The sequence below is a fragment of the Phoca vitulina genome, unplaced genomic scaffold (genome assembly GCF_004348235.1).
Source record: "Phoca vitulina isolate PV1807 unplaced genomic scaffold, GSC_HSeal_1.0 scaffold4, whole genome shotgun sequence".
Taxonomy (NCBI): domain Eukaryota; kingdom Metazoa; phylum Chordata; class Mammalia; order Carnivora; family Phocidae; genus Phoca; species Phoca vitulina.
The window spans coordinates 78375757-78397975 of record NW_022589707.1 but is presented as its reverse complement, the minus strand read 5'-3'; the positions used below and the strand labels follow the sequence as shown (position 1 = coordinate 78397975).

Below are 22219 nucleotides of genomic sequence, written 5' to 3'. Positions count from 1 at the left end.
CTCTCTCAGAAAAAACAAATCAAAACAGTGTGTTAACTATTCAAATATTCCAACAGAAACAAATCAACTTAAAGAGACATGATAATGTCAAAATCAAGAAGATACTGCATTAGAGAAATTTTTCATGCAGTAGAAACCGATTCCTGATGAAGAGCTCAGAACTCGTGCCCTGGGGGTGATACTCTACGTGGCTTATGACTAACTTGTATGACTTTGCAAATTGCTTATTTTCAATTATCCCGGGCCATTATAATAAGGCTTTACTAATAAGCAAACTAACTCATCTGGCTATCATTATTCTTCACATTACTTTATCTGGCTGACAAAAATGGACAATAATTACTTGTGTAATTTGTCTCTGATATTTTTATTCCGAAAGCAGACTGGATTATAGAACCAGTTAAGTCCTCTTAGGGCATCTTCTAATTAATTTGGGGAAATTATTACCCGGGTGACCCTACAACAGTACCAGTGTTAATCTGTGGTGAGGAAATAGGCTGTTAAATGACTTTCCACTTTGACTCTTGAAGGCAAGTAGAAAGTCCTTAAGTCTCATCTACTGTTGTAGTTCCCTTTTTTAAAAAAATTTATTTATTTATTTAAGAGAGAGAGAGGACAAGCATTGGGAGTGGCAGGCAGAGGGAGAGGGAGAAGCAGACTCCTCGCTGATCAGGGAGCCCGACGTGGGACTCGATCCCAGGACCCTGAGATCATGACCTGAGCCGAAGGCAGATGCTTAACCAACTGAGCCACCTAGGCGCCCCTTGTAGTTCCCTTTTTTAGTAGAAACATACCTCAGTAAAAATGAAGAAATGGAGAATTTGAAGTAAATAAATTACAGCAAACTTATTGATGATCCAGCCAGAGTAACTGAGCTCCTACTGTGTACCAAGTATCGTTGTGGGTACTAGGGACATAAGGAATGGGCAAGACAGACACAGTTCCTACTCTGATGGAGCTTGTAGCCTAACAGGATATGGACAATGAGCAAGTAAACGATTAAATAAACACAATAAGTTTAAATACTGAAAGTACTACGAATAATACAAAGCTGAGTGATAAGATGGAGGACGATTGGTGATTGGGATAAGCTTCTTTAGATTGAGTGCTCAGGGAAGGCTTCTTTGAGGAGGTGACATTTGCACAGATACCTGAGGGAGAAGAGGGACCCAGGCAGGGGAGAGTCAGTGAGGAAAGATATGAATGGAATAAGGAGAGATTAGGGTGTGAGAAAATTGACATCATAAGTGTAGCTTCAGGCGGAGAGAAGGAGTGCAGAAATCCTGGGATGATGGAGTGTTCAGGGAAGAGAAAGGAAGTCCAGAGCACTTTATGGCTGGAACATAGTAAAAGAGAGGAAGAGTAGTACAAGGGATGGTCTAAGATGTACAAGACAGCAGATCATGAAGCATTTTGTATATCAGGATGGGGAGCTCACCCTTTTGTTCCTAGGGTGCTGAGAAGCCTTGAGCCGGTTTTAAGCAGGGAACAGTATAATTGTTAAAACATTTTAAACCCCGCCCCCCCAACTGGTGTGAGGATGATGGATGACAGGAGGATAAAAGAGGGAGCAAGAAAACCACCAAGACATGCTCATGACTTGACTAAGGCGGTAGCAGTCAAGAGGGACATAACGCTAAACAATATTTTGGAGGCAGAACTCCCAGCACAGTCTGATAGGCTGAAATGGGGCATGAGGGAAAGGGAGGAACCAACGATGACTCCTGGGTTTTTTGTTCATTTGTTTGTTTGAGCCTGTGGAGTGGTTTCATTTGAAATGAAAAGACGAGTAGCTACTGGGGAAGCGGAAAACCAGTACTTCCAATTTTGACGTAGTGGGTTTGAGATGTTCATTAGGGATGATAAGTAGCAGTTTGGATCTGCAAGTGTGGAACCTCATGGGAGGTATAATCCTGGGTGTTATCTGTTGTAGATGTTATTTAAAGCCTTGAAAGTGGGAAAGATCATCATAGGAGGAGATGTAGGTAAGAGAAGAGAAAGGCACTAAAACAGTTTGAGGTCAAGAAGGAAACGGGAAATAAAGGAGATTGAGAAGCAGCAGCCAGTAAAGGGGGAGGAAAATCGAGAAGGTGGTGGAAGCCAAGGGGAGAAAGGCAGAGATCGACTGTGACAAATCCTGCTGAGAAGTCAAGTAACTTGAATTTGGGATCTGTTGATTTGGCAACATGGACCCCCCAGTGAGTTTCAGGGTGGTCCTTGAGAGCAGGAGCCTGTGCGGAGGGTGGGGGCAAGGTTGCAGGGAGAGAATAGGATGTGAAGTTTTGACAATCACTGAATAACCATTTTGAGGAGTTTTGCTGTACAGGGGAACAAAAATAGAATGAGAAGGAGAAGAAAGAGGGTGACATCAAGAAAGTGTTTTGTTTTGTTTTTAAGATGGGAGATGCTTTGTATGTTTCTGTGATGTTTGTATGATGACAGGAATGATCCGGGAAACTCATGGGAAGAGATGGATGATTCAGGGAAAAGAAAGGGGAAGTTTTAAGGAGCAAGAGGAGGTGGGATCTAGACCATGTGAGGAAGTTCACATTGATTAGAACAAAAACATTTCAACCGCTACAACAGGAGGCAAGCAGAAAACACTGGTTGATGGATGGAGAATATGATACAGGTAGACTTGTGAACAGAGAGATGAGGGCATTAATGTCTGTGTTTCTGTTTTTCTTAACTGTGTGTATTGCATTCTTAACCTAATAAGAATGAACTCAGACTTACGATTGTATGTTAAAATTCTGAAAAATTAAAAAAATAATCCAGTATTTTTATAGTAACTTGATAATACAAAGCAAGCTATTAAAATGGCACAAATTCTGCAGCACAGATTCAGGACATCATTAGTGAAGGGTTGTTCCGTTGCAAGGTAGTTGCAGGGCATTATGTAGATGTCTGCTTTAGCAGAGGAGTAAAGATGGCTTGTATTTATATTGCAATGCATGTATTTCTTAAACCATAGAACCAACTATAAGACAATAATAGACTAGAAATGTTTTTAGTAAAAATATCCATCGTTGTATACTGTGGGGTTCACTAAATAACCAATAATAATGTAAATGATGGCTACTGTAAATAACTGTAGGTTTATCTTTATCATTTATCAATTTATTTGTCAATTTAAAATCAAGAATTGACAACCAAGACCAACTGGAAACAATATTAATGACATTCCTTTAACACAAAATATCCTGTCCTCCCCCACAGCGTAGGTGTTTCAGTAACCTTTTATGTGTAGCTCTACATGAGAGCCAGGTTTCTTAGACTGCTGGATGGGGATCCTCAATAAATCCTAAAATGTCAGCAATTTCACAATTTTATTTATGAATACAAAACGTTAGGAATGTTTGTAGGTTACTTGTACCCTTGCCGTGGGCAGAAATGAAAATATATGGACTTTCCTCATTTGCCCATCACGAACCAGAGGAAGTGTTTGGATTTTTAGACCAGTTACGTCAATGGCTAGCAGACCATACTTGTATAACCATGATCCTGAATTATCTTCCCTCCTTCAGTAGTTCTTTACATCCTTGCAAATTTGCTACTTTAGAGTGAAGCATGACATTGGAAGGGACCTAAAGGGGGAGAAAATGGATCTGCAAGAAGAGGATACTTTGCATTTGACATTTGGGTTTATCTTTCTGGTTTTAAATTTCAGTGTTGGCAATTAAAGATCTTTGATTTAAGAGGGGGAAGAAAGAGGTACCTGTTGCAGGTGGCAGCTGGTTATTACTGCCTCCTTACTGCGTAAAAGGTGCTTTGAGGTCTGTGACAGCTCGGCACCACAGGGAAGGGGAATTGGGGGTGGCATTAGCCACCTGGGCACAGGAACACTGATTAACTCTTTCTTCTCCTCATCCCACACAGGCTCAAGCAACCATTGTCAGTCTGGGCAAGGAAAATCTTGTTCTGTTGGCTGAAGTCTAGGTGACAGTGGGGTTGCAATCCAGAAGGGTTTATGTGAAGAAAAATTGTACCCAATATATGTGAGAATCATTTCAGAGTGGGAGTGGGGAATCATTTACTCATTGGACTGGCACCATTTGGAATGGGAGTTTGGTGGGGGTGGCCTCAGAGTGAGGCAGATAGCCAAAGCTGACTGGTTCTTTTGGGGGTGCTTCTTCCAGCTCAGGCCCTCCCTCTTCAGTTCTCTGGGCATGGGGCATGGGCGGTGGGTGCTTCTCCTTGGACTGGCCCCTCGTACCCCACCCCCTGGTCCTGGTATCCAGTTGTCCATCTCTGTGTCAGAGTCCCTTTCCCTTTTTGACCATCTTTTCACATGGAAACCCTTTACAGTGACCCTGGGCTAGTTCTGTTTGTGGGGTACACAGTTGGTCTCTAGGAACTGTGCATCTTCGTCCACTGCGGGTGCAAGTGCAGCTTTCTCCTGAAAGTCCTGAGGAATTGTTGGAAGGATTCTAAGCAGGGAGGTAACATGAGTCAGTTTACTTGTAGGAAGAGTACTAGCAACAATGTGGCCAGAGAAGGAAGCGTGAGGCTGAAGACAGGGAGGCTAACTAATCACCCTTGCAGAGTCCTGGCCCGAGCTAATGAGGGTGTATTGATAATGCTGAGGAGAAGATGGATTCATAAAGGTATTAATATTATAGATATGCAAGAATTTAATGGCTAAGTGGCTGAGGAAAAGCGAGTCACCTGCCAGGTGCCTTTGTGTTTTATGGGTGCATAATAAACTAAATTTCCCACCATTAAGATGGTAGCATAAGGAAATAGGAGAGAAGTCATATTTGTCATCAAGGTCGTATTTGGACACATTTTTTTTTCTTCTGGTGTTTATCAACTGTCCTTCTCTCTTAATTTGTAAGCAATTTGCAAGGAATTGCATTCTCTAAGGAACATTTTTGGTCACCATTTGTTCTACCTGTTTCTTTTTCAGGGATTCACCTTAAACATTTGCTTTTAAGAGCTTATGGTGTAGGGGCACCTGGGTGGCTCAGTTGGTTAAGCGACTGCCTTCAGCTCAGGTCATGATTCCAGGGTCCTGGGATCGAGCCCCGCATCGGGCTCCCTGCTTGGCGGGAAGCCTGCTTCTCCCTCTCCCACTCCCCCGTGCTTGTGTTCCTTCTCTTGCTGTCTCTCTCTCTCTCTCTCTCTGTCAGTTAAATAAATAAATAAAATCTTAAAAAAAAAATACCTTATGGTGTATACAACATGAAGGAGGCACATACATACCATTGAAATTCTTTAGGCTGATTTGAACTTTGTTTTGAAATAAACAGATTGTCTGCCAGTCCTTCTTGTTTGTATTGAAGTTTGTCCCCCATAATCCTGGCCCCTTCCAGTTCCAGTCTCACAGCTTGATATTTATTTTAAGCAGCTGCTTATGAAAGGTAAACTTTAGCAGTGATCAAAATGGAATACGGTGGGTTTGTGTTTGAGTGTAGGGTTGCTGGGGGGAGCTGTCCTTCGAATACCCTTTCTTTTATACTTTTCACACCCACATTTTGGCTGTGAGAGTAAGTCTGGGAAAGCTGCCTTTTGGCTTTTGAGCACATTGCCAGCTTTGGCGATTGCAGATTAACTGGTGTTGTACTAAACACCACTGAAATAAAATAAATGAGTCTATTAAAGCTTGGAACTCCTGAGAACTACAAATGTAAAAACCGTCAACAGATGCCATTTGCTGAAACCGAGGCTCCTCTAGCAGATGGGTGAAAGTTAAACATAAATTGCACTATTTCTTCTTCTGTTGGTTCATTTGTTTTTAATATAGTATGAAAAAATCTTGCTATTCACTTACTTCTGGCATATGCTTCATGGCTGTTTAGGGTATTCTGAGAAGATCTTTGAAATGATAGTCATGCTATGTTTTATTATGTGAATTCATTGAATGCATAGAAACAAATCCTTGTCAGAGTTTTAAAACTTTCTTTGGTCATATTTCCAATATGGAAAATCAGAGTGAGAAATAATCACCAAATGTTCACAACGGGACATAATGTCTTTTAAATCTTTCATGTTGCGCTATAGTAGAATAATATCTATCATATCTAACAGTTCTTACTGATTTAGTACTTGAATTTTCTTTGCAGTATTTTAGTTTCTCGCATGCCGTCTAATCATTTAAATAACACACACACAGAAGAATGGTGCTTTTAGTCCTCGTTCCATTTAATGACTTATATACCATTTAATGCGATCGCTACTAATTAATATTAACTTGCAAGAACCATAATGACATTATTAATCATTCGAGAATATTCATATATTCTCAGCATAGAACTAAGTGTTTCTTTTATAATTTAGTTTACTCATATATCTCTCTAGAAACCTGCAGTTTTCTTGCCTTTTTCTTGATCCCTAAAGTTATTTATCCAATAGTATTTCTCAGAACTGGGAACCGAATCAGAACCAAAGAAATTTCAGCATAGTTGGAAGAATGGGGAAGCAATTAAATAAATATGTAAATTGTTACGAAATCGTCTCACATTTAGGAGGACGGATAATATGCATTACGCTGTTTTTTAACTTTGAAACTTACTGTGATTGCTCTTTACAGGCTCAGGTTCATGTCGCTTTAGTTACTCAGACCCCAGCATCATTGTGTCGTACGCCAAGAATAATACCGGAGACTGGATTCAGCTGGAGAGAATTAGGTTTGTTATCATTTCAAGTAGTTTCATAAATCCTGACGTAAGTGGATTTCTACTTCCCCATTTGCCTTCATTCTACCACCGATTTTATTCTGCATGGTCAAGTACTCTGGTTGTTAATTACACGAATTACATGCCTGCACATATTACTCTCTGCCCTGTTTGAAGAAGTATTGTTAAGTGTCATTTTCCATTCAGAACCTCCCACAGTTCATAGTAGCTGTAACAAACCATTTTTGATAAAAGCATATTTGAGAGAATAACTTTTAGGATGCAATCCTCCACAAATTAACATCACTCTACTCTCTAGGTGGCCGGGCTATGGGCTGGCTCCAAGGCCTAGGAATATACGAGATTACCGCGTAAATTCCTTCCAGTCTGGGATGGTAATGAGTTCATAGCCACTGGGGCTTTTGCATCTAATCTTTAGTTCTGTCATTTCCCATCCAACCTCCCAAAGGCAGGTTCTAAAATTCTATTATCATAATTGTGATGCAACTTGTAGTCATTTTATTATATTTTCTTTATTTAAAAAAAAAAAATCCCTCAATAAGGAAATGAGGTAGGATGCTTAAAGAAGAAGCTCACTCAAGTTGAAAAAATTTGGTTAAATTAGCAAAACACAAATGATATTTACTCCTTCTGCAGAGTTTAAATCATAAAACAATTCAAAATGGATGCCTGATTTTAGGTCTGGTAAGATATTTAAAAGAAAAAACTGCCTGGGACTTTTATAAAGTAGTTAGTCTGATTGATTTAGTTCTTAAATTCATATAACTCAAGTAGAACATTTTCCATCAGTTTTGTACAGTTTTCTTTCTTCACATGCTAATTTCCTTACCGTATTTCCCTATTGAAAGAATTGCTATTTATTTAGGGAAGAAGGGTAAATATTAGTCTTTAAATTCTTAGTCTTCAAAGCTCAATCTGCCCAAAGTTTCCAGTCGTATTTCAAATTTAAAAAACTGTCACATGTCCAAGGTCTACTCCAACCAGAAACTGAGAAAAGTGATTCTACCTCATGGATTTTTTTTTTTTAAGATTTTATTTATTTATTTGACAGAGAGAGACACAGCGAGAGAGGGAACACAAGCAGGGGGAGTGGGAGAGGAAGAAGCAGAGTCTCGGTGGAGCAGGGAGCCTGATGTGGGGCTGGATCCCAGGACCCTGGGATCATGACCTGAGCCAAAGGCAGACACTTAACAACTGAGCCACCCAGGCGCCCCTACCTCATGGATTTTAATAGACTATCTCTCTCTGAGGCAGGATACCATATAATCTGTAAGGACTGGGTACAAGCCAAGCTCTGACATGCTATGTCAATTTTATAACAGCATTTTGCTATTCTTCCTAATTTCTAGTAGTTATTATGAAAATGCATTCATATTAAATACTTATTTATATAAATGGCTGTAAACAAGGCAGCATATTGAAAATTTTATCCTAACCTCCATTTTTTTCTCTATCCAATAGTTATGTATCATAGTTTAGGTAAATTGTAGTAGACATTTCTTGCTGGAAAACAGCTACACATTTTTGATATGACAAATAGTGAATGTACACATTAAATTACAACATATGAAGATCACATTCAGCTGACTCCATTTGGTTTTTCACTAAATGAGACTTTCAATTTTAGACCGTGCTCCAAGCTATCATGCTCATTAATGCAAATTTTCCTTACCAGTAGTAGTGATCAGAGTGAACATATTTTCAGTCACTTCCTCAAACTAAAATGTACTATTTTCATTGGTTTAAATTCTTTTTTGAAGCTAAAAACATAGTCATTGTGCAATATTTTAAAAGAAAAGGCAATTGATTACCCCCAAAGGTAAGGTACACCATCTATAACCTACACTGACAATTCTTTGGATATATATGTGCTTCATTGGTGAGTGAAAAATATGTCTTTTCTGTAGTCCTTTCAAAACTGATTTATAGTAAGCCCAGGGTAATACTAGTTTGCATTTTAGTACCACTTTTAATCTTGGCTAAAGCAATCATTTTTACTATAACAGGTTTCTACTTTGGTAGGATAAAATATTTAATAAAAGTACTTTATCACATAGCAGAAGGGCCTAGATTCTAACAGATATACTATAAAAATCATGTTAAATTATATCAAGCTTTTAAAGATTGATCTGCATCAAGTTGTAAAGAATTATATAGAGTGTTTCATTTTCATGGCAAATCTCACACTGATATAGACAAAACAAATAAAAGTGTATCTGGTTACAAGAAATAAAGTAATTATTATTAAACACAGATTTTGAAATAGCATAGATACAAAATTTCAAGAAAAGAATCAAAATTAAGAAGTCAATTTTGTAGTTTTTCTTTTTTCCTTTTTAGTATCAAATAAAATCAACTGTGAGATTATTTGAGTTTTTTGTGATTGAGTGTCTACGACATGCAAAAAACTATGCTGCAGACACTTTGATTTTTTGCAGACACCATCAAGTGTGTGCATTTTCTCTTTGATTATTCCTTTACTGGCTTACTTGAATATACTCGGTGTCTGCTTTGTGTTAAGAGAAGAGCTCTCGAAGACGTTTAATGTTTAAACTGTCATCACTTAATAGGAACATCTTAATCATCAGCATATACTAAAAGATTTAAGGGCTGTAGGATTATGAGTATTTAATCTGTGATACGTATCATGTTAAGCTAATGAAACTACAATCTTAATTAAAAAACAAAATTGATCTATAAGAAAGAAAAAATGGATACCATTGAGCGTCATTGTTTATTTATTATGTGGCACCAATTCCCATCTTACCGTATATTCCAGAGCCCCTTCCAATGTCAGCACCATCATACACATCCTCTACCTTCCTGAAGACACCAAAGGGGAGAACGTCCAGTTTCAGTGGAAGCAGGAAAGTCTCCATGTAGGCGAAGTGTATGAAGCCTGCTGGGCCTTAGATAACATCCTGATCATCAACTCAGCTCACAGACAAGTCATTTTAGAAGACAGTCTTGATCCAGTAGACACGGGCAACTGGCTTTTTTTCCCGGGAGCTACAGTTAAGGTTTGAGCTCTTTTTTGTTTCTTCTCCTTCCCTCTAAAACCTAAAGTTTAATCAACCAGATCAGACAAAGATAACCATTCTTACCAAATCCACTAGTAAAGGAATAAGTAATACTCTTATTTATGTTACCTTCTCTTTTAAGGATGGGGAGTCATTGGTACAAAAAACACTGACTTATTCATCCATTTAGTAAGTATCTTTGAGGACCCACTGTGCTGTGTCCTGGACTGAACCTAGAGAGTATAACCACAAAAGGGCAGATATGTTTCTTCCCTTCACGTGGCTGTCAACTTTGTGGGGGTAGTTAGACATGTCAACATGCAAATACAAAACAATATAATTTCTCTGATTTGCTGGGAAAGTTTAGAGCTCTGGAAGTACAATATACAGTACCGAATCCCGTCTCAAGGGATTAGGAACGTGCTCCAGATTAGGAACCTGAGCAGAGACCGAAAGGTAATTTGCAGTTGGCCAGGTGGGAGGAGTACTGTTTCTAGAATCAGAAATCATATATATAAGGTCTGGATGGCAAGAGCACAGAGCAAGGTCTTAGACAACGTTCAATCTATTGTCTAACAGATTTTGAGTTGAGACTTGTGATACTTAAATGTGGAGATAAGGCCGGTGACAAAACCTTGAAGATCTTGCAAGCTGCTATGGAGTATGAATTTTATCCTGAAGGTGATAGGGAGTCACTGAATTGCTCCAAATAAGTCTGACCATCAGATTTTATTTTTTAAATATACCTTTGAGGATGGAAATGGGATGGAAGGGAGAAAGTGCAGGTAGGGGAGCCACATAGGCGGCCGGTAACAGAAATCCAGTGGGAGACCATGTTGGCCAGACTTAGGGGAGAATGTGGATGGACTTCAGAGATTTTTAGGAGAGGGAATAGAGAAGATTCAGGACTGATTGAGATGATGGGGGAATAGCAGGTGGTGAACACAGAATTTGGGCAGCTGGGTGGACGGCAGTGCCATTCATGGAAACAAACATAGAAGGAGAAGCAGGTTCACAGAAGTTGATGAATTCACTCTGGCCATGGTGATCTTTTCTTTAATTGAGATATACTTGATGTATAATATTATGTTAGCTTCAGGTGTGCCATGTAATGGTTTAATATTTGCATATATTGCAAAATGATCATCCCAGTAAGTTTTGTTAATATCCATCACCTCATGTGTTTACAAAATTTTCTTCTTGTGATGAGAACTTTCAGGATCTATCAGCAACTTTCAAATATGCAATATGGTATTATTAACGGTTGTCCACCATACCTTGTGGACATGTTGATCTTGATAATCCTGGGGACAAGCGAGAAGAAATAATTGGTGGGAGGTTAGATAAAGCAATCAGGAACTCAGAGGAAGTTTAGCAATTATCAGCCTTTTGAATGGACATTGAAGTCATAGGCTTGCCTGCCCAGAGTGTGTGGAAGAAGAAGTTGTGCTGAGGCAATATAAAGGATGTCATTAGACCCTCAACTGGGCCCTCTCAAGTTTCCAGTATATGAAAATAGAGTGCAAATACAGCTTAGGGAATTTGTAAAATGTGACTTGCTGGTACCCTGTGCTGCGCAAAGAAGGTGAGAGCACAAGAGGAGCAGCAAGTAGAACCTAAACATCTAAGATGCTCACCTCCTTTTAATAATGTTTTTGAATTAAAAAAAAGATTCCAAATTATTTATACCCTTCAACACAGGAACTCCCCTGATACAATAACTTCTTGTTTAACAAACCAAGCGCTAGACAATCTACTTGTGGTTGATGAAATCACACCGATTGGCATTAGGAACAGGAATCATCCTTGCTCAGTGTGAGACAACACCCAGTAAACCTTATGGAAATTCATCCTGACAGAGACTCTAAAACCTTGGTCCCTTGAAAGAGAGTCCATGGATTCCTTTCATATGGGTGTAGAGAAGAACCTTTGTGAGGATATCCCACGTCCTATCCCACTACCACTTGATTAAGAAGGATTTCTGTTGATGTTGTTCAACATCGGCAAGAAGACATGAAAACCCAGGAAACATGCGGGGACCTCAGGGCCTGGGATTCACATCCTTTTCCCATGATGATCATTTATCATTTGGACTCAGTACCCTTTACTATACAAATGCAATTTTTATGCCTTGTTTTACAAGCTGTTATACTAATCTAATTAGCCATTCAGTTTCTTAATGGATTGTACTTTAGTACCACCCCTGATAAAAATGCATGAAATGTGGTATTGCTTCAGCAGTGGTGTTCAATTAAATTACGACTTTGTGTGGGTTAATAATTTTGCTTTGTGGTCCATCATTTTACTCCCAAACTTACCAATCATACATTTGAGATTTGCCTAGTGACCTGTGGGGGGAAAAAAAACACTGTAGCAATGATATATATCATTGCTCTTTGACAGCTATCAGGTAGAAATTTTTCTCTGATGTTTCGTTTTGAAAATTCTCTTTAAAATTTTGCAATAATGGAATCTAAGAATTATCATTTTACCTCATTTGCATGACCACCCTTTTGCTTTCTGGCTCAAATATCTGAGCATTAAAAAGTTGCTTTTGCCAAGTGATTTGGAGTTCTAGCAATAAAAATTGTTTATTTAAACTGTATGCAACTTCTTCATTAAATATTTCTCCTTCAATTTGTGGCATCTGAAACAAAAACTAAATATAACCAATTAAAAAGCGTAAGCGTATCTCCATGTTCCTATTGGTCACAGGGCATGTTTTAAACATTGCTTTATTTTGGACTTTTAGTTTTGAGGATTATTGTTTGTTTGCTTGCTCTACCTATGTATTACCTTTTCTATGTTCAGTAAAAGTCTCCAAGGTGATTATATCTTAACTAAATCAAAGAGTGAGTCTAACAGCAATTGAGAAAGTATGCTTGATTACAAAATAGAGCTTAGTTGCAGAAAAATGTCCAAGCACAGACAGAATACTCTTAGTCTAAGTAATAAGGGCTACTCTTTATTGAACATTAAAATTCCAGGTGCATGCATGCACACACACAGATACACACACACACACGGACACACATATGCACACAGACATACATACACACAGGATTATGTATAATTATATATTATAAACCTATAAAGTAGGTGCTATAGTAGCCCCATTTTACAGATGTGGAAAGCAGACATAGAGGTGTTGAGTAACTTATCCAAAATATCCCTCTCACCCATGGGAGAGCCAGGACTCACATAGAGGAATCAGACTTGATCTTGATTTCATTCACCACATGGCTTTGCTCTTACAGGTCGTAAATATAAACCAGTGTGATTCTGTTTGGCCCATGTTTCTTCCCAACATCCATTTATTAAATTATCTGCCTATTTTCTTCCCTGTCACTCTCTGACTATAGGTTAAAAGATTCTTGGGTTTTTTTCTATTTCTTGATCTTGCTCCAGCTTTATTCCATTTGTAATGCACATTCCTTCCTCCAGATGACTGATTTTTTTTATACATTAGAATTTAGTGAGTTCGGCCCAAGCACTGGCCTCTTTCTTCTCCTCCACACTCTTCTAGCTGATTTTGTTTTCACGGTCCTGGTTACTGGACCATCACAGGTATTGAGTGCTGACCTCAGGTGAACTTAAGGGGATGGGAGTATTGACATGGTTTGCTTATGGAGGCAGGAGGCATTTGCAGTAGCCTATGCGGGAGGTGATATAGTATAATAATGATGAGATGCTGAAGAAAGAGAAATCAAGTCTCACAGCAGTGGACTGCCTGTGACCAGGGTGTTAAGAGGCAAGGACCATACGTAGGGATGTCAGTGACAGAAACTCCAGCATCATTCCTTCACAGAAATCACATCATGCTCCCTCCATACTCAAGACCTCCGATGGCTTCCCGTGGAGGCCTAGCCTGTAATCCGAGGCCCCTTAGTCCAGGCCCCACCTAACTTTCATTCTCATCTCCTGATCCACTGTGCTCCAGCCTCACAAACCCAGCACAGAATTCCACACTGCTACACTTTACACATGCTTTTCCACCTTCTTTTTTCTCTGCCTGGTAATTCCCAGCCTCCCTAAGGGCCCAGTTCCAAAGTCATTGTCTGTGTGAACTTTGTGCATCATTCATGTCTCCGTCCTCTCTGTGCTGATGTAACTATTAGGTTGAACAAGCAGGAATTGGGGTTGTGGACTGGCTGTGGAAAACAGGTCTCTTTGTTTCCCCCAGTGACCATTGAGGTTCAGCCTGAGAGCTTCTTTATCTCTGTTCTCTTTGCAGATCCCAAGACTGCCGAGAGACCAAATAAGGCATCCAATCATTTTTGTCTCTCAGATAGTCCCGGATCAATAACAGATATGATCAGATCATTGTAATCACCTAAGCTCCAAGCTTCATCCGTAGCTTCTCCCCTCCTCTGGCTTAGGTCTGCTGCAGTGGGAATGATGGCAGTGGTCAGCTCCTTCTCGGTCCTCACCACCCCATGCATTTCAGCCTCTGAACCCTCCAGGGCTGGGTGTGGAGGAAGCAGAAGAGGCAAGAGGCAGATATTGTTATAAACTGTAACTACTGATCCCTTGGCCTGGCAAGCGATCAAAGCTGACTCTCTCTTCAGTTTACCTTTGGGCTCTTTGGAAATCTCCCCGCTCCTCACTAATGCTGGGGATCTCTCACCTGCTGTTCTTTGATGCATCTCCCATGTCTGTTTCCACTTCCAGCCACAGGACCTCAGGTTAATGACTACAACCTGTTTCCACTGAGGGCTTCTTGCCCCTCCAGGGAACCATTTGAGGCAGGATCTTAGACAAACTAGGCTGTTTCTTGTGTCCATGGGCTGAAGTGTACACTCTAGTAAACGTTCACCTTGGATCCATGATTGGGAGGAGAGTAGTTACTTCTAAGCACAGCCCTCTTCTTACCTAGCCATCCTCCAGGCAGCTCTAGGCACAAGTCCAGGCCCATCCAGCATACCGTCCAAGTGGTACCCTTGAAGTCCAATGCACCAGGCTTGAGCAGAGAAGATACCTTCCTCCTCTGATGCGGTCATGGGTGGGACGCATAGTTCACCACCAAACCTCTCTAAAGAAATCATTTCTCTGCTCTCCAGCTTCCTACTCACATCAACTTTGAGTTTGAATCCCTGCAACGTGAGTGAGTAACTAAGCCCTTTTATCACCTCTTTCACTAGGTCCTTGTAGTTGGTCCATCCCACCCTCACCTTAAAATGTGGAGTAGTTCCATTTCAATATTCTCTTACATGGTACATATACATCTATGAGTGCATTTACAACCTTGCTTTCCATTTATGTTTCTGTCTCCCTGGTTAGAATGTCAGCTTCTTAAGCTCAGGGACTGTTTCAACCATTTTTAAATCTCCAGTGTTTGGCACATGATGGATTGTTGTTAGGTGTTAACAGAATGAATGAGAAGCTGGAAAAAATAACCAGATGATCTAGTTTAGGAGGAGAGAAAATGAATTTCATATTCACTGATGACTTGAAGTCAGCTGAAAATATTGTGAATGAAACTGGAGACAGCACAACTGTTAAGAAAGGGGGCTTAAATATATTGGTTAAAATCTTGGCTTTACCATTTATTAGCCATGTGGTTTGGGGCAACTTATTTAATCTCTTGTTTCCTCAGTATCCTCATCTGTAACAGGGATAATAATAGTATCCACCCCAAGCTGTGATAATTAAATAAGAAAATACACATAAAACCCTTAGAACAGTCCCTAGCACATAGAAAGGGTTTAATAAATATGTGTTCTCTATATTGAAACCTAGAGAATAGGCTCCACAAGGAAGTGAACATAGAGGAAAATGTGTAGAAGGCAAAGGAGTGAGCTGACTGCTCTGATTATGAGGTGGGGGAGAATAGGATAGAAAAAATATAGACCTCACAAATTATGTCATCCTTATATGTCATTGAAGTAACATCAGAATCAAATGCATTAAAATGATTAAGTTGGACACAAATGTTGCCCATACATGTAACCTTTGGCAATCAAAATAAGAGATAGTTTCCATTGGAATTAAATTTCAATGCCACTTATGTAATCAGAATTATTAATAGTTTCTATTATTAACAACAAATGATTTTTTTTAAATGCTACTGTTCATAAAACAAGGGAGTAGAAAGTAGTGAGGCTGTAGACTGCCTAGCTGATGACCTCAAAAATAATGTTTAAGGGTGTCAGGTCAGATAGGAAAGATGAAAATGATTCATATTCACAGTGCATATTTCTCCTTATCTTCTTTAGATTTTTTTTTTCAGTTTCTTTGGGAATATTTAATTCATTTCATCTGAGCCAATTCTTGTTTATCTCAAGTAGGGCAGATTGATATAAGACCAAATAGAGTAATTAACTTAAGGAGTTTATGTGATCTGGAGAATTGCAATTATAGGTCACCAGTTTAAATCTGTCCTGGGTTGGTAGAAGGCCATTACCATCTGTTGGCTCTTGGATAATTAACATAAAATAGATGTATAACAGTTTTGGCTTTTAATATGGAATCTAGCCTTACATTTGTTGTGCTTTTTGATTTGGGGTTGGTAAGCTGCAAGGGGTTATGGAATTAATGTGTTCTTCCTCTATAGCCTTCTGTGTTTCTCCTCCATTCTTTTTACAAGTGCATGGCCTTGCCTGACTCATCTTCCAGTGTTTTTCCAGAAAACTTGTCCATGTGGAAGAAAAGACACACCACATTCTTATGCTTCTAATTACCATCATGATGTTTTATTTTCCGCAAATCCCTAAGCAGCCCTTTGTTCATGACCAAGTAGGTGGGGCTCTAAATGCCAATAAATACAGTGCTGCAAATTAAAAAGCTCCCCAGAGCACCACCCTCATTAGCAATATCCCAGAGTAAGCAGATCATGGACTCACAAGGCAAGTGGACTGAAGCCTACTCAGTATCGAATCACCTGTCTTAATTACTGGTTAAGATGATTTTGCCTTCGTTTATAGAATACTGCATCCCTTTTCAACCTTTGTATATGATTTCTAGGAGAATCAAGAATTACTTGTGTCCATCGTTCCTATTCAAAACACACAGGGACACCTGGGTGGCTCAGTCGGTTAAGCATCTGCCTTCATCTCAGGTCATGATCCCAGGGTCCTGGGATCGAGTCCCACATTGGGCTTCTTGCTTCAGCCATGAGCCTGCTTCTCCCTTTGCCTGCCGCTCCCCCTGCTTGTGCTCTCTTTCTCTCTCTCTCTGTCTCTCTGACAAATAAATAAAATCTTTAAAAAAAAAAAAAAAGACACAGAGTGTACTCTGCCTGTTCATCCACAGTTGCTAGAATAGCTAAATACTGCCACGGCTGCCATCCCCCATCCCACGGGAGCACGTCTCTCGGTCAGGCGGTTGTGGGTGTTTGTGCCACATTCGGAAGTGGGAGGCCCATTCTTCCTGTCTGAAGCAGGGCAGTGATTCATCTTAGGGCAACTTCTTGTGCTCCAACTCTACGACAATGGTCTTGCTTTTGCCATCAAGGTTTAAGGGAAATGAACCAATTTTTTAGCCCTTTCCAGTTAAGACTTAGAGTATCAAGGATCAGCATTTCACCTTGGGTAGGAGTCTCATATCCAGGAATGATACTTGCGCTAATATGGATGCTAAATAATAATAAATAATAATAGTAACCGTATGATGATAAATAGTAGTAACGATGATAATAGAAATAGTAGTCATGATGGCATTTCATGAATCCTTCATATGTGCCAGCACATGAGGAAGCCTTATCATCCAAGTTTTGTATCAATAGTCAATAAACACTGGGTGTCTGTAAATGGGTTTGGCACTTCATTTCCCGTAGTCACTCTTGAAACATCTGGACAAATCCATCAAAGTCATCTCTTTCCAGCTCCTCAAACATACATCCTGTGATCTGAGAACATCCTTAATTTCAAGGTCAAAGAAAAACACTAAATGTTAAGTTTTTGGAGGGCCAGCCTGGAGCTCCTTCAGCTAGCAGCCTGCTTTCTGTAACTCACCATCAAAGAGAAGAGCCGCAAAGATCAGGGGAGCACTCACAGGAGAACCCAGGGATGGACGATGAGGAGAGCTGTGAGCAAGTGTTTGGGTTTGGGTTTTGTTTTGTTTTGTTTTGTTTTGTTTTCCTTTAATAGTACCCCATGGAGCAGAGTTTCCAAATGGATCGATATACCATGGAGGCGACTCTTAGTCAAACATGTGCTTCATTTTGTTTGCTTTCTCTCATCTTTAGTGGCAGCCAGAATTTGTATTTTGAAAGCATGAATCATTCGTGACTCTGGTATCTGTGTGTGTGTGTAGAGAGAGAGGGAGAAAGAGAGAGTGTATGTTTTGCTCAGTCACCATTAATAAATGTTTATATCTGCTCAGCTAGCCTGGTTACTCTTGGCTTGCAAAGGCATAAATCACTGGCTTCTGTCAACTCTGGAATTGACCCACAGATTAAAGGCAGATCACTGTGAGATAGGTGCCGTTCCGCATATTTTTTATTTTTAAGAACTCTTCCCACTCTGATTACGTGCCCGCACCTGCTAATCTTTCTCTCTCTATTACCCGAGTTCATTGTGTGGCTAGCAAAGAATTCCAGATGGCTCCTTCTACACATTTATGTCAACTCGTGTTGGGAAGTCAATCAACGCTGTGAGGAAGGTTTGTCCTTTAGAATAGACTGTGATTTGATTGCATGTATTTAAAAGAAATTTCTTTAAAAAGTAACTTATTAAGTTTTTCAAATTTAGGCCAGGGATTTGGAATAACTATACAGAATTTAGAAGGGTCATATGTTATTTTTTTCTCTATTACTGCTTCCATTTAGACAGACTGCTTCCTCTATACTACACTTATTGTTGATAAATATGCAGTAATAATGACAATTTTCTTGTTTAACAAACACCAAAGGCCCTAATGAAGACAACAGCCATTAGGCAAATCAACAACCCATTAAGGGGAAGCATTAAGTCAAAACAGGAGAGTCTATTAATTTTCTTATAGCTCTTGTACATTAAGCATTTGCCAAATTCATTGTCCCAGTGGACACTAGGCAGATCTCCAGTCCTGAATAAGAATTGGAGCTTTATGGGATTCTGCTGTCACCTGTCTAATACTTTTATCATAAATTGTGGAATTGTTAATGCAGAATAAGGTCATTATGTCCAAATTACGAAAGCATGTAAATTAATTTGTCTGAAAATTTAAAGTCTTCATGCAGGTTGAGGCTAATGAAAAAAACCTAAGACGAATGGTGAAAGGGATGATCACACTCAAAGCAGAGTTCACTTTTAAACATGCATTTCGGGGGATGTAATCCCCTGGCAGATCAGTACCTGCCTACTATAATGCCCAACTTGTTTTCCAGAAATTAAGCACCCCAGAAGAAGGTTTCAATGATCCTTTCAATGATTTTATTTTATTTTTTACAGTATAAAGACAAACAGGAGGAAATCAGATATGCTTTCCAGAAATGTGCTTTGCAAATCGCTCTACTGGAAACTATCTGGTGTGTAACTTGAGGGATTTAAGTCCCGGCTTTCTAATGAGGATAAACCTGAGCTCAGTAAGACTTGTGGTTAGTCCATGTTCCCATGTCTTTTTCCATTAAGAATCGGAACGTTAACTATGATCTTTCTGGCCAGATTCCAGCCTGGTTAATTGCATGCTGTCTACCTAAATTCCCTTTGCTTGGGATGTTCTTCACTTTGGATTGCATTGCTCTTATTGTCATGTTTCCCCCAAGAGGTGGGTGCATGATATTGTAGAATGAGCCAGAATATAATTTGTCAAGCTAATAACAGTACTTTGGGGATGAAGGGTTAAACACAAGTCGTGTGCTTTTCACAATTTCCCTCCAAAGCTGCGTATTTGTACAGTAATTAATGTGGAATAGCATTAGTGAAACATGGAATTGAGCCAAATCACCATGACAAGGGTGGCAATAATATGGAATCAAATAATTTTGATAAATGCTACCGGAAGTAACTAGTCAAACAAATCCCCAGAGCCTCCCTGACTGATGCACCCTTTTTGTTTGTTTTTGATCTGAAGGTGACACATTTAATCACTAAGTAACGCAATGTTCCATGAGATTTATTTTACTCTATATGAACGTCAAAAACATAACATTTTTCATCATTTCTGTGCCTAGCACAGGACATAGCACGGAACCTGCCCGGTGACACTCACTGAAGGAAGGTTTGTTAAGCGAATGAATGAAGTAAGGTTTGCTAAGTGAATCAATGAAGTAAGGTTTGTTAAGCGAATGAATGAAGTAAGGTTTGTTAAGTGAATGAATGAAGATGGGGGTAATGAACATTTACTGATTTCCTGAGATTCCCCAATCTTTAGGGCGCATGTCGCCTACAGTATCTCATCTAATCCTCACACTTACTCCCATTCCACGGATGAAAAGACAGAGGCTCAGAGAGGCCAAATGGCTTCTCCAAGATCAAACAGTTTTGACTTTTGTAGCCAAGTGTGTTTTACTAGAAAGCCAGCCCTTTCGTTCCTCAGTCTCTTGTAGCCTCCCACATTGTACCTGGCATCCTCAGCCTTAATTTGAGAAGGCAAGTCCGAAAACCTCAGACCCTGTGAAAGTCAAGTTGATCTCCATAGACAAGGTTAACAACCGCCCTATGGAATTTTACATTGTTATTCTTACTCTCATTACTCCAATTCAAATCTGTCACTGTTGCCATTTTGGAGTTGTCATAACTGTTGCCAAGTAATTATACACTTGTCACAAAATATACCATAAATCGAATCTTTATGAATCTTGGTACAAAGTGGTTCAAATGTGAATGTTTAACGAATCCAGAAAATAATGAGAAAAAATACCCTTTAAGCTCCCTAAAATTCACTCACTATGGTTGAATCTATTCTGTTGACTACAGAAAATGCACTTCAGCCCTCCTGCACCTGGACTGTGTTCATAGCCAAGTTTTCAGTCTTTTAACTGGCATTAAATTACCTAGGAATTGAATGTGTGGAAAATGACAGAAATTCATTTTGCCTCATGAGAGAAATCATTCTCTTCCTATTTCGATTTTTTTAAATATAGCATGAAAATCTGTATCTTTAAAGACCATTGACCCAGGTTGTAGGAAATATGTATTTCTATATGATAATAGCTCTAGTGTAGAGAAAAGCTTAGGAAACACAATGATATGTAGGCTATAAGTCAGTCCATTTCCAATCACTCAATCACACATCCCAATGTAATCCCAGAAACTCCTCTACCAACATATTTTATTTCCAGCCAGATATTGGCTAATTTATGACTCTGCCAACAATGCCATTTTAATTAATTTTATTCATCTTATTTCTCTTTCCTCTGCTCCTCATATCTCATCTATTTGCATTGCCTAGATTTTAATTAAAAAACCTCTCCTCTCTAAGGAGCAATCTGAAGTGGCAAAAATAATCACTTAAAATATTACAGTCATTAAAACATTGGCTGTGGTGGAAGCCGTGCATTTTCAATTTTCCTACAAATGATGTTTTAGCTTCCTTTTAAAGTGCACTTTGTATCTGAATTGTCTGCCACCAGCCAGCTTGGCTATCAGAAATGGTCTTCCAGCTGGGTGGGCTGAGTGACAACTCCTTAATGGAGGAAATGGATGGCTCTCTGCTCATGTGGAGGGGAAAGCATACTAGGCAGATTTCATTCCATCTGCCACCAGCTCTCTGCAAGCTGGCATTGCCCAAATGCCCAATATACTCATTCCAACAAAAAGGATATCATCAAAAAAATAAATTGTAAGTCTACAGATGCCTGAAAGAAGCATCAGGGCCATTAGACCCCAGGGAGATAATATTAAGAGGTGCCTCGGTGTTCATCTTCGATGAAAACCTAATTAAACCGTGGTGGGGGCGATTGCAAGTACTTTTACAAGTACAGAGGTGAAGTCATTAACATTTGCAGCAGAGGATAGGGAGCAAGCTTAGAAAAATGCTATCCTGAATTGTGGCCAAGGACTTGTTATATTGAGGAATTTGCACTGATGTTTCCTGTTGATGCTTTTCTGAATGGCAAATTCTTGTCACTTAGCTACACTGTGTTCTGCTTTTCAAGTAAAGGAAACCCATTTCGCTGCAAAGTAGGAAAATATTTTCGATTGACAAATAGAAACAAGTAAGGACTATATTTAAGGGATTTTTAAAAATTGGAGATCTTTGGTACTCAGAACTATAAAGTATGTGTCATTGATCACTGGTAAAATAGTGACACGAAGTAAAAATAGTGATAGTATCATAATGCACATTAGGAAGGCTAGAAATAGAAATATTGAGAGCCATCTTCAGAATTTATACCTTTATTTTGCCCCAAATACATGCTTAGTTACCTGATACATAGTCACCATAAGTCAGTCAAAAGCTGTAACTCAGGAAATCAAATTTTATGATCCTGTTTGCTCAAAAAAAAAAAAAAACTTGATAGATTTTTAGTATACTCAACATACTCCTGAATTCCAAAATATTCTTGTTTTTATCATATCAAGAGCTCATGTATCTCACAAAGTTAGACATTTAACTGTCTTTTGAACTTGTTTAGATTTTAATTGCTATTACATATAAATGACATGAGTTTGAACAGATGCTAAACAAAAACAGCTG

The 22219-nt window shown here is 39.2% G+C and overlaps 1 protein-coding gene across 2 annotated transcripts in view; it reads left to right on the top strand.

Annotated features, from left to right (window-relative positions):
* Positions 1–22219, top strand: part of RELN (reelin) — a 496941-nt gene that overhangs the window by 277761 nt on the left and 196961 nt on the right. For both annotated transcript variants that reach the window (XM_032402324.1, XM_032402325.1), the window contains exons 9-10: positions 6533–6629; positions 9418–9658. In XM_032402324.1, coding sequence (XP_032258215.1) covers positions 6533–6629; positions 9418–9658 — 338 coding nt within the window. The remainder of the gene's footprint in view (positions 1–6532; positions 6630–9417; positions 9659–22219) is intronic.